The sequence below is a fragment of the Suncus etruscus genome, chromosome 9, assembly GCF_024139225.1.
Source record: "Suncus etruscus isolate mSunEtr1 chromosome 9, mSunEtr1.pri.cur, whole genome shotgun sequence".
In the NCBI taxonomy this organism is placed as follows: domain Eukaryota; kingdom Metazoa; phylum Chordata; class Mammalia; order Eulipotyphla; family Soricidae; genus Suncus; species Suncus etruscus.
In genome coordinates, this window is record NC_064856.1 from 107764610 (window position 1) to 107777533 (window position 12924).

Genomic DNA, 12924 nt, shown 5'->3' on the forward strand with positions numbered 1-12924 from the left:
TTCTGAGCATGAAGCCAGGAGTAACCCCTGAACATTGCCGGGTGTGACCCAAAAACCACACACAAAAAAAGAAAGAAAGAAAGAAAGAAAGAAAGAAAGAAAGAAAGAAAGAAAGAAAGAAAGAAAGAAAGAAAGAAAGAAAGAAAGAAAGAAAGAAAGAAAGAAAGAAAGAAAGAAAGAAAGAAAGAAAGAAAGAAAGAAAGAAAGAAAGAAAGAAAGAAAGAAAGAAAGAAAGAAAGAAAGAAAGAAAGAAAGAAAGAAAGAAAGAAAGAAAGAAAAACCAGGGGCCTGAGCGATAGCATGGAGGTAGGGCATTTGTCTTGCATGCAGAAGGACGGTGGTTCAAATCTCAGAATCCCATACGGTCCCCCAAGCCTGCCAGGAGCGATTTCTGAGCGCAGATCCAGGAGTAACCCCTGAGTGCTGCTGGGTGTGACCCCCCCAAAAAAGAAATAAAAATAAAAACAAAAAGCCACTAATTAGAAACGCCCTGCTTTGAGACTTCCCTGTAAGTCATGAAGCCTCAGTATTCAACTGGGACTGGAGCCCTCAGACCCAGTAGGACTTAGTGTAAGAGCAGCTTTGAGTCACAAATGGGATTGAAATGTTTGTGCGTGTCATGTGGGCATCCTTCTATGTGGGGAAGAGCATGTATGTATGTGGCCAGCCTTATCTCTATGTCTATGTGCCTGTGTGGGCATATCTGTCTATGTATATGGGCATGTTGTATGTCCATGCATGCCATGTGGGCACACCTCTATGTGTATATATATATACATATATGTATATATATATATATATAGGCATGTCCCTTTGTGTGTGTGTAACCTGTAAGCTGGAGGACAATGTCTCCCAGTGGGCAGTACTTCCCTCACAGTTGCAACTGTGGTTTGCTTAAGACAGCAGAATTCCAAGGAGGCGCTGAGTGACCTTGTTTCTGGAAAAGGGAGGTCAGGTCAACTAGATGTGGACCTGTCTGATATGAGGGGGTGAGGTGCCCTTGGGCTTTAGACAGAGCCATGGGGAACCCCTGACCTGGGTTTTTGTTCCTGCTGTGACTCTCAGAGGTGCGGGTGGTTCCCAGGGGGAGTCAAGAGGTCCAGCAGTCCTCTTTCCAGGATACGGGGATCCCCTGGGAGTCAGGCAGTCCTGACTGACACATGCAGGACTTTCTTGGGAGTTGAGTAGTCCAGCTCCATAGGGGTGGGGGGGTGCCCTGGACAATCCTGTTTGGGGGGATGTGGAGTCCCCTGGGCTGGACTGAAGTGAGCTTTCAGCTTCTTCAGGGACACTCATGACCTTTGTGTTGCCTGGCGGCCTTTCATGGGTGTTGCCTGTCCCAGCTGGCAAGAACGAGGTGGTGTGAGCCCCACCGCCCTCTGGGCAGACCCAGCACCCCCTGTCCCCACGCCTGGGCTTGGCTCTGGCCCCTGTGGGCACCACTGATGCCTGTAGTACCTGGCTGTGCCTTTGGGACCCCCTAGCACCCACCTTTAGCAGGAGGGACAGAGTAGCCACATCTGGTCATGCTTCCCCCATGCCTTCTGGCACTGGGGTACCCCACTTTCTGCTGCCCTTGAGTTTCTCACCCCTAGCTTCCAGGCATTTCCCCAGGGCACCTGGTGGAGGACCTGAGGTTAGGGATTTTCAGGTGAGTTTCAGGGAGCAGAGGGGACCAAGTTTCCTACCCCATCACCTCTGCGCTGGACCCATCCCCACCCCAACAAACTCCAATAAGAAAGAGTACCCCCAAGAGCTTAGCAGCCAGCCAGTTTCTGGGGCACCCAGCTGAACCTTGAACAGAGGGAACCCTCGGGGAGAACCCCTAAATCAGGAACTAGAATGATCTGGTTTCCCTGCTCAGGAGGTAGAGTCAAGGGACTAAGGCTACACAGTAAGGTTGAAGACCCTGGATTTGAGGTCTGGTTCTAGGGTTGGGGTTCCCCTCAGGGTGTCATAAATGTATTTTTTTCACAAAACAAAATCCCTCTAAATTTTTTGTTGTTGTTGTTGTTGTTGTTGTTTTGTTTTTGCGTCACACCTGGTGGCTCTCAGGGGTTACTCCTGGCTCTTCATTCAGAATTTGCTCCTGGCAGGCTTGGGGGTGGGGGAACATGACCATATGGGATGCCAGGAATCGAATCACCATCAATCCTGGGTCGGCCACATGTAAGGCAAACGTCCTACCGCTGTGCTATCTCTCTGGCCCCAAATCCCTCTGGATTTAGTGGGGGGGGGGCAGTAGTATATTATGGGTGCTTGCCTTGCATGCTCTAGACAGGGGCTTCATCTCAGGTACCCCACATGGTCCTCCCAACCCTGCCAGGAGTGATCCCTGAAAGCAGAACTAAGAGAAAAGCCTGAACTCCATGGCATGGCCCTCAGGAAAAAAAAAATCAAGAGAAAATAATCCCTCTGAATTGAAAGTCAAAGCAACCCTTTTGTCTATATTTCTCTTCCTCTTGGAAAAAGTCCCAGCCCCACCCACCACGACCAGGGGGTGTCTGTGTTTAGGAAGACTTGAGTCAAAGAGAACATTTAACGTGGTTGCAGCCCAGGCATGGGAAATGCTCTGATTAGAGTCTCCTTGTCCTGGGGGCCAATGAGGTAGAGTGGCAGGTCTGCACGTGGGTCCGAAAATGTGGGTGCAGGAAATGTGTTCAGGGCCGTGCTATCTCCCCCTTCTTCTTGGTATGAGGGATGGTCTGAGGCTTCAACTGTCATCTCAGCCATTTTCAGGATGATCTTGGGCAGGTAACTCCATCTCCAGCAGGCAGCCTCAGTTTCCCACCTGCAAAAGAAGATGTGACCATCTGGCTCAGCCTGACTTTTTTGTTTGCTTTTGGGCCACCTTTAGTGAAGGTCAGAAATGACCCCTGGCAGGTTTGGGGGACCATCTGGGATGCTGGGAATTGAACCCTGGTCGGCTGCATGCAAGGCGAATGCTCTCCCTGCTGTACTACCAGTCCAGCCCCTCATTCTAAGCTTTCTATCTCCTCCACTCCCCTCTTCTGACTGTACTGCGTGGTAGAATCATTTGAAAACTTTTGTTGTTGTTGTTTTTGTTTTACTACAATGCTCAGGATTTACTCCTGGCTCTGTGCTCAAAACTCACTCCTGGCAGGGACCATATAGGATGGCAGGGATTGAAGGAGGGTTGGCACCATGCAAGGCAAATGCTCTCCCCAAATGAATAAGTATTTTTGAGAACTAGAAAATAATTAAAAAGAAAATTACCTTGGATTCTTTTTTTTTTTTTCTGGCTTTTGGGTTACACCCAGCGATGCTCAGGGGTTACTTCTGGCTCTACACTCAGAAGCTATTCCTGACAGATTCAGGGGACTAAATGGGATGCCAGAGATCGAACCTGGGTCAGCCATGTGCAAGGCAAATGCTCTACCTACAGTGTTATTACTTTGGCCCTAGATCCTACTACTTATCAATAAACAGTACTTTCCTAGTTTTTCTCCCACCCACCCCCATAGTTTGAAAAATATGCTATTTGCACAGTTTTCACAAAGAACTGTTATCAACAATTTTTTACTTTTAAGTATTGTTTTTATCTTACTTATTGTTTGTTTTGGAGCCACATTCAGTGGTGTTCAGGGCTTATTGCTGGCTCTACACTCAGGAATCATTCCTGGTGAGCTTGGGGAACCTGATAGGTTGCTGGGGATTGAATCTAGGTCTATTGCAGGCAAGACAAATGCCTACCTGCTGTACTAACTCTCCGGTTCAGGTAAACGGGTCTTTAGGATCTCTCTTCATTATGAGTTTGTTTTGTTTTTTGCCTTTTGAGTCACACCCACTCCTGGCTTGGGGAACCATATGGGAAGGTGGGGGATCAAACTGTGGTCCATTCTAGGTTAGCACATGCAAAGCAAACGCCCTACCACTTGTGTAACTGCTCTGGCCCCTTCATTATGAGTTTTTTAAGTTTTATCTCCTATTTCTAAAAGGCTACTTTCCTGGGTTTTTTAGTTCAGATTTTTTTGGGGGGGATGGGTAGAACTGAATAAATTCTACTGCACTTATCACAGGAAAATCATTTTTTCTTTTTTGTTTTTGAGTCACACCTGACAGTGCTCAGGGGATACTCCTGGCTTTATGATCAGAAATCGCTCCTGGCAGGCTCAGGAAACCATGTGGGATGCCGGGATTCGAACCACCAATCTTCTGCATGCAAGGCAAATGCTTTACCTCCATGCTTTCTCTCCGGGCCCCAGGAAAATCTTAAGACATTTGCCTGAAGAAAGGTCCTTCCTCTTTTCCAAACCTGGTTGGTCTGAGCTTAGCAGCCTGACCTTCTAGCCAGCAGGATTCTTGGGGTTTTATTTTGGGTGGGGAGGGTGACTTTGAGCCTCCTTTGGCAGTGCTCAAAGACTACACCCCGACTTGTGCTCAGGAGTGACTTCTGGCAGTGTCCTGGAGGCCACAGAGTGCTGGGAATCAAACCAGGTTAGTCAGAGTGCAAGACAAGTGCCTTAATCCTATACTAGCTCTCCAGCCTGTCATTCAGATTAATTTAAGTGCTATTTTGTGCTTTTCTTTCTTTTTTTTTTTTTTTGGTTTTGGTTTTTGGGCCACACCCGGCAGTGCTCAGGGGTTACTCCTGGCCCTATGAGGATGTGGCTTTGGTTGGACTCACTTACTGTGCTCCTGACTAGCGGTTGTTTATTATTTTCCCAGGGTGACTGTTAGAGGCAGAAATTCCTCCGTGATCTGCTGGCTCAGGAGAACGACCATTACTGGTCCTTTGTATATTGGCCTTTGTGCAGGAATAGAGACGTTTTGTTCAAAAGCCCCGTGGTGCAGACTCAGCTGGGCCTTTGTTATCACGTGGGGTGTCATGTGCGGGTGTGTTTTGGTCACTGTGCCAGCTGGGGTCCCTCCCGCATGCATGCACTCTCTTGGAGAGAGAGTTCTCTTGAACAGCTCTCCTGCTGACCCATCCGGGTCTTAAGCATGGTACCATGGGGTCCACTTGGACCCCTGGGACAGAGCAAGGAGGTTCTCTACCGGCCAATGTGACCTTTTGCAAAGGGGCCAGAGAGCAGCTGGGTCTCAGGCTTTTGTGGGTCATGTGGTGCCATTCCAAAGAGCCAACTATGCTCTTGTTTTGAGAAGGCACCAGGCCCAAAAGGCAGAGGTATGTTTGCAAGGAAAACTTGACGGCCACGCAAGTTCCTGCAATTCCCTGACCCAGAGCTCAGGAGACCATATGGAATGCCAGGGATTGAATCCAGGTCCATCCTGGATTGGCCACATGCCAGGCAAACATCCTATCTCTTCTGCCCCATAAAAACATTAAAAAAATTTGGGGGGGGGGCCACACTCAGTCGGTAGGATGTTTGCCTAGCATTATGCCGACCTGGGACGGACCCAAATTCAATCTCCGGCAACCCATATGATCCCCCGAGTCTTCCAGGAGGGATTTCTGAGTGCAGAGCCAGGAGTAACCCCCGAGTGCCTCCGGCTGTGACCCCAAAACCAAGAAAAACAAAAATTAATTTTAAAAAAGGAAAATTACTCCTGGCAGGCTCAGGGGACTATATAGGATGCCAGGGATCAAACCTGGTTGACTGCAGGCAAACGCTCTCCCTGCTGTGCCATCATTCTGATCTTGTGAAGTTGGACTGGCCGAGGATGGCAAGAGAGTGACGTGGGTCCTGAGCTGGGGACTGAGGTATCTGCTCTGTGCTTGCTGAGCCTGAGCTTGTTTCCGGGGCTCCCCACCCCTAAGTCTTTTCTTATGTTTGCAGCCAGAGCCCGAGCCTGGGGACCTGATCGAGATCTTCCGCCCTTTCTACAGACACTGGGCTGTCTACGTGGGTGACGGCTATGTGGTCCACCTGGCCCCCCCAAGTAAGGCTTCCGCTGTGCAGGCTGGGAGGTAAAGGAGATGGGGTGGGGACCCCGACAATGTCTTTACTTCCCAGCTGGCAGGTGCCTTGGTGTCACAGAAAGGCAAGTTGGGGAGGGGGGTGTCAATGTTTCAGAATCTGCTCCTGGGAACCCCAGAGGTGTCTATAGAGGGGGTCAGATGGGCTCCCAAGAGGTTGTTGTTTTGGTTTGGTTTTTCGGGCAACACCCGTTTGATGCTCAGGGGTTACTCCTGGCTAAGCGCTCAGAAATTGCCCCTGACTTGGGGGGACCATATGGGACACGGGGGGATGGAACCGCCGCGGTCTTTCCTTGGCTAGCACTTGCAAGGCAGACACCTTACCTCTAGCGCCACCTTGCCGGCCCCATCAAGGGGTTGTTTTTATTGGGCTTTTCTACCCTGTCTCTTGGTTTGAAGGCCACACTTGGCGGTGCTCAGGGGGATTGAACACAACCCAGCTGCTTGCAAAGAAAGTGCCTTCCCCGCTGTCCTATCTCTCCTGCCTGTATGAATTTGTGGGAGTTCAGTTTAAGTAATAAAAACATGTTATTGGGCCCGGAGAGATAGCACAGCGATGTTTGGCTTGCAAGCAGCTGATCCAGGACCAAAGGCGGTTGGTTCGAATCCCGGTGTCCCATATGGTCCCCCGTGCCTGCCAGGAGCTATTTCTTTTTTTTTTTTTTTTTTTGGTTTTTGGGCCACACCCAGCAGTGCTCAGGGGTTACTCCTGGCTGTCTGCTCAGAAATAGCTCCTGGCAGGCACGGGGGACCATATGGGACACCGGGATTCGAACCAACCACCTTTGGTCCTGGATCGGCTGCTTGCAAGGCAAACTAGGCCTGGGCATGCAAGGCAAACGTCCTACCACTGTCCTATTGCTCCAACTCCTCTTAAAATTATACTTATTAAAAATTGATTTTTAGTGTTACAGCTCTTTTAGAATTTGTCCAGCAGGCTTTCTGGTCTCCACCGGAAGGCCCCAAAAATATAAATAAATAAATAAATAAAATAAATAAAAATTGATTTTTAAAATTAAGGCTTTCCAAGGAAACGATGGGGCATTTGCCTTGCATGCAGCTGACCTGGAACTTAATCAGGTTTGATCCCCTGCATCCCATATAGTCCCCGAGTCTACCAGGAGTGATTTCTGAGCACAGAGCCAGAAGTAACTCCTGAGCACAACTGGATGTACCCCCTTACGAATTTCTGGGAATAAAAAAGAAAATTGACCCGGGTTGATCCCCCACACTCCCCTTCGGGAGTGGTTCTTGAATATGCCCCCCCCCCAAAAAAAAAAAGACAATAATAAGGGTTTGGAGAGATAGCATGGAAGCAGGGGGTTTGCTTTGCATACAGAAGGATGATGGTTTGAATTCCTGTATCCCATATGGTCCCTCGAGCCTGCCAGGAACTATATCTGAGCATAGAGCCAGGAGTAACCCCTGAGTGCTGCTGGGTGTGATCAAAAAACAAAACAACTCCCCCCAAAGAAAAATAAAAAGAATTCCTGGCAATGGTTTGGGCCGGCCAACTTGAGGGAGACTCCCAACACGTTAGGGCCTCCCCAGCCCTGGCCTGGTCACACAGGGACAGTGAAGCTGTTCCCAAGAGAACCAAGTTGGTTCAACTTTGTGGGGAGCACTGCACGATTCTGGTGGTGAGGCCGGATCCTGAGAATCCAGGAGAGAAGTGGGCCCTTGAGGATGGACTGCCCGGACACCAACCTCGTCCTGACCTTTGACAAGAGAATCACAGGCCCGGCTGAAGCCTTCATCCTGCAGATTCAGCAACAAGTTGTGGGAGGCCAGATAGAGCCGATTCTGGGAGGCGGCCATGGTCTTGGCAATGTTCTGGGCGGCCCAGATGCGGCGCAGCTGCAGGTAGCCGGGATGTTTGCTCAGGGCCGCTCCCAACATCTGGGCAGCCTGGGCCTCGCCCTGGGCCTGCACAATCTTCTGCCGCTGGTCTTGCTTGGCTTTTTCCACCAAGAACTGGGCTCGCTGGGCCTCCTGTTGGGCCACTTGCTTGGCCTCCACGGCTGCCCGGTACTCGTGGCTGAAACTCAGCTCGGTGATGGCCACATCGTCCAGGATGAGGTGGAAGTCCAGGGCTCGCTCTGTCAGCTCTCGCCGGACCCCGAGGGACACCTGGGCCCATTGGGTGATGAGCTGCGAGGCGGTGAACTTGGCCACCACGCTCTTGAGCACCTCGTTGACGATGGATGGCAGTACCCGCTCCTCGTAGTCCAGCCCCAGCTGCTGGTACATGCGGGGCAGCTCCAGCGCCTTGGGCCTGGACAGCAGCCGCAGCGAGATGTTCACCGTCTGCAGATCCTTGGAGCCCGTCAGGGAAGACAGCTGTCGGGGCCTGGCCCGGACGTCAAAAATGATGGGGTACTGGAACCAGGGGATCCTGAAGTGGAGGCCCTCGGCCAGCACGGTGTCCTGCTGTACCCCACCGATGCGGTTAAAGAAAATGGCCCTGTGGCCGCCTTCCACGGTGAATGTGGATTCGTGGATGCTGTAGGCCATGGCTCCGGCACCCAGTAGCAGTTTTAGAGCCGTGCCTATACCTCCTGGCCCTGAGGACAGTCGGCCCAGCAAATCCTTCAAGTTTTGGGCCATGGGGATCACACAGTGGCTGTCTGCTGGGATGTAAGGCCTAAGCTTCTGCTGCTGTCCAGCTTAGGGCTCACACTTTTTACACACACACAGGCAGTAGGGTCCCTGCTTTGGTTCTGGTCATACAAAGTTATTTCCTATCCCGCAGTTTTGTTCAGAGCACAGTTCTGGCTCCCATGGTCAGACTCCTGCAAAAATCACAGATGTTTGAGTTGCTTATGCGGTGGGGATGGGGTTTCTCGTCTGGCCCTGCCTTCCTTTATCTGTGTGTGGAACCCAGGAGACTTGGCTTCAAGCGTCCTCCAGCTCTTCTAGTTTTAACTTAAGTCACGTAAGGCAGAAAAAGCGCAGATTTGAGACACTGAATCCCTCCAGAGGCTGGTTACCAGGCCCAAATCTAGGACATTTCTCTGCCCCCCCCCCCCCCCAAGGATCCCACAAGCCTTGTCAACACCTTCCTAGCCCTTCCCTAGATGCGTCCCTGGCTGAGGATTGTCTGGTCTGTTCTAGAACTGAGTGTCTTCAGAACAAAGGCATGTCCCTTTGATTCTGGCTTCTATCCTGAGGTTGCTGACGGTCCGGAGAGTGAGTCCTGGAGCCATGGAGCCCTGAGATTTTTTTTTTTTTTTTTTTATGGCTCTTTTTCCTTGAGACTAACATGTTCCTCCCACAGATACACTGAGGATTGCTTCCTGGCTGGGGCTACTGCAAATGTATCTGTTTAATGGACACACTGACACTGGTGTTTTGTCCAATTCTTCAATTCTTTTCTTTCTTTATTTTTATTTTTTTTTATTTTAAATTTTTTTCTTTCAATGCATAAACTTTTTTTTATGGTGTGTTTTGGGTTTTGAACCACACCCAGCATTGCTCAGGGCTCTGAGAGCCAAATGGGATGCTTCGGATTGAACCTGGGTCAGCGGTGTGTACTCCAGCCCTGTAAATAAACTTTGTAACTAACAATATCACTTGGACCTTGTACAGAAGCGGGAAGATATAGTAATACATGTGTCTTTTTTTTTTTTACCTCGCATGATTCCAAGTGTTCATATCTCTACCCACTTAGTCTCCCTTTTTTTTTATGTTAAAATATTTTTGTTTTGGCCACACCCTACAGAGCTCTGGGCTGGTTATTCTTTTTTTTTTGTTTGTTTTTGGTTTTTGGTTTTTGGGTCACACCCGGCAGTGCTCAGGGGTTACTCCTGGCTGTCTGCTCAAAAATAGCTCCTGGCAGGCACAGGGGACCATATGGGACACCGGGATTCGAACCAACCACCTTAGGTCCTGGATCGGCTGCTTGCAAGGCAAACACCGCTGTGCTATCTCTCCGGGCCCCTACTCTTTTTTTTGTTTTGTTTTGGTTTGGTTTTTGGGTCACATTCAGCGGTGTGTAGGGGTTACTCCTGGCTCTGTGCTCAGAAGTCGCTCCTGGCAGGCTCAGAGGACCATATGGGATGCCGGGATTTGATCCACCGTCTGTCCTGGATCGGCTGCATGCAAGGCAAACATCCTTCCAGTGTACTATCTCTCCAGCCCCTTCTGTTAAAATATTTGATTCCTTGGGCCCGGAGAGATAGCACACAGCGGTGTTTGCCTTGCAAGCAGCCGATCCAGGACCAAAGGTGGTTGGTTCGAATCCCGGTGTCCCATATGGTCCCCGTGCCTGCCAGGAGCTATTTCTGAGCAGACAGCCAGGAGTAACCCTTGAGCACCGCCGGGTGTGGCCTAAAAACCAAAAAAAAAAAAAAAAAAAAAAAAATTTGATTCCCTGGCCAGACCAATAGCATAGGGGGGTAGGATGTTTGTGTGGCACATGGCAACTTGGGTTCCATTGATGACATCCCATATGGTCCCCTGAACCTGCCAGGAGTGATTCCTGAGTGCAGAGCTAGGAGTAACTCCTGAACATTGCTGGGTGTGGCTGAAAGGAAAGAAAGAAAAGAAAAGGAAAGGGAAAAAAAGAAAAGAGAGAGAAAAGAAAGAAAGAAAGAAAGAAAGAAAGAAAGAAAGAAAGAAAGAAAGAAAGAAAGAAAGAAAGAAAGAAAGAAAGAAAGAAAGAAAGAAAGAAAGAAAGAAAGAAAGAAAGAAAGAAAGAAAGAAAGAAAGAAAGAAAGAAAGAAAGAAAGAGAAATCAAGAAAAAAAGAAGGAAAGAAGGAAGAAGGAAACACACTGGTACTGTCAACTGACCTCCTTTCATTCCCCCATTGCTGTCCTCAGGAGGGCTGTCACCAGAGTGGGTTACCATTAACCCTCACAGTTTTTTTTTTGTTTTTTTTTTGGTTTTTGGGCCACACCTGGCGGTGCTCAGGGGTTACTCCTGGCTGTCTGCTCAGAAATAGCTCCTGGCAGGCACGGGGGACCATATGGGACACCGGGATTCGAACCAACCACCTTTGGTCCTGGATCGGCTGCTTGCAAGGCAAACGCCGCTGTGCTATCTCTCCGGGCCCAACCCTCACAGTTCTAACTGAACTGAAGCATCCCTATATCTCTTTCTCCTGCCCACTGATGGCCCCTCAGTGGGTGGGAGGCAGCTGACTTGCAAGATCTAAGCAGTAAAACATCCTGTCAGTCCTCAAACAAGACGCTTGGTGGCAAACATGTAGATTCTCTTGGCCTGTGAGACTGAAACCCAGGTACAGTTCTAAACCAATGCTGCTTAAGAAAAAAAAAATATCTGGGGTCAGTGACATTGCTGGCCTATGGCCAACGCAGCTTTAATTCCTGGTATCACCATATGGTCCCTGAGCCCTGCCAGGAGCGATTCCTGAGTGTAGAGCCAGGAGTAACCCCTGAGCACTGCCAGGTGTGGCCCAAGATAATTCACTCTTCTGTGATGATCACATAGCTTCAAAGGAAAAAAAGAAAAAGAAAGAAAAAAAAGAAAATCACAGATATAAAAAAATTTCACTTACCATTTCCCTGACACGTGGAATGAGGTCAGTTGTGGCCTATGGAGCTGGAGGGGGTGTGTGTCTTGCTGTTCCTGCCTCTTTCCCCTCCACTTCCTCTTCCTTGTGACTCTCCACTTCCGCCTCCCCCTCTCCTTCCCGAGGCCTTTGTCCTTATTTTTCGTTCTCTCATGATCTTCCTCCCTACTATGCCAGCAGCTGTTTCCTGTCCATCATCCAAGTCTCCACCCAAATGCTCCTCTAGCCTTCCTTTCTCTCCCTCGTGGCTTCACTTAATTTGTTCCTGGGAAAAGTACCTATTTTCATGTACAGGTGTCCACCCTCTGTGTCTTTTTTTTTTTTTCCCTAGCATTTCACTGACTTTTGGGAGCTGGAGAGATAGCACAGCGGTTAGCGTTTGCCTTGCAAGCAGATGACCCAGGACAGTTCTAGGTTCAATCCTGGGCATCCCATATGTTCCCCCAAGCCTTCCAGGAGTGATTTCTTCCTTTCTTTTAATTTTTTTTATTTGGTTTTTGGGTCACACCCGGCAGCCCACAGGGATCACTCCTGGCTCAAGGCTCAGAAATTGCTCCTGGAAGGCTCAGGGGACCTTATGGGATGCTGGGATTCGAACCACCATCCTTCTGTTTGCAAGGCAAACTCCTTACCTCCATGCTATCTTTCCGGCCCCTGCCAGGAGTGATTTCTGAGTGCAGAGCCAGGAGTAACTCCTGAAGCAGCCATTGTGGCCCCAAAACAAAAACAGATATAAAAAGAATTTTACTGACTTTTGTGGCAATGGTGAGGGTATTAGACCACACCCACTGGTTCTCAGGGTCTCTTCCTGCCTCTGTGCTCAGGAGTGACCCTTAGCAGCTCTCTAGGCACATGTGTGATGCCAGGGGTTCAAATCAGGGTAGTGACTAAAGGTGCCATATGCAAGGCAAGTGTGTACCTTACCTCCAGTAATATCTCTCCAGCCCTAGATTGGGAGCTACTTGAGGGAGTCTTACTTCTGGTTTGGGACCCTATTTTCAGCACCTCAGACAAGGCCCTGCCTACAGTAAGGCCCCCCCAAAACACATAGAGGGAGGACACAGGGTTAAAGGCACTTGCACTCGGCACAACCATCTTCATCCCCCTACCACATAGGGTCTCCTGAACACTGCCAGGAGTAGTCCCTGAGCACTGAGCAGGGAGTCAGCCCTGAGCACTGAGCAGGGAGTCAGCCCTGAGCCCTGCCAGGAATGATTCCTGAGCAAGGAGTAAGCCTTCAGCACAGCATAGCCAACTAAATAAATCAAAAAGGGAAAGTGTTCCTTTGATGGAATCATAAAAGTTAGGGCTGGGGCCAAAGCGATAGCACAGTGGGAGGGGGTTTGCCTTGCACACATTCAACCCAAGTTTAATCCCCAGCATCCCATATTGTCCCATGAGCCTGCCTGGAGTATTTTCTTTTTTCTTTTTTTCTGGCCACACCTGGTGACGCGCAGGGGTTACTCCTGGCTATATGCTCAGAAATC

At 49.5% G+C, this 12924-nt stretch overlaps 2 protein-coding genes and 1 non-coding gene across 3 annotated transcripts in view; 2 read left to right on the forward strand and 1 right to left on the reverse strand.

Annotated features, from left to right (window-relative positions):
• The window catches only part of LOC126017864 (phospholipase A and acyltransferase 3-like), a 29291-nt gene that overhangs the window by 4790 nt on the left and 11577 nt on the right, over positions 1-12924 (forward strand). The window contains exon 2 of the mRNA XM_049779926.1: positions 5763-5865. Within this exon, the coding sequence (XP_049635883.1) occupies positions 5763-5865 (103 nt within the window). The remainder of the gene's footprint in view (positions 1-5762; positions 5866-12924) is intronic.
• On the reverse strand, positions 5988-8509 carry LOC126017544 (prohibitin-2-like). The gene is made up of 2 exons (XM_049779481.1): positions 7610-8509; positions 5988-6008 (listed from the first exon to the last, which is right to left on the reverse strand). Exons 1-2 carry the CDS (start codon positions 8507-8509, stop codon positions 5988-5990), a joined length of 921 nt encoding a protein of 306 aa, XP_049635438.1.
• On the forward strand, positions 6806-6867 carry LOC126019205 (U7 small nuclear RNA). Its single transcript, XR_007498949.1, has one exon. It is a non-coding gene; the product is annotated as a U7 small nuclear RNA (small nuclear RNA).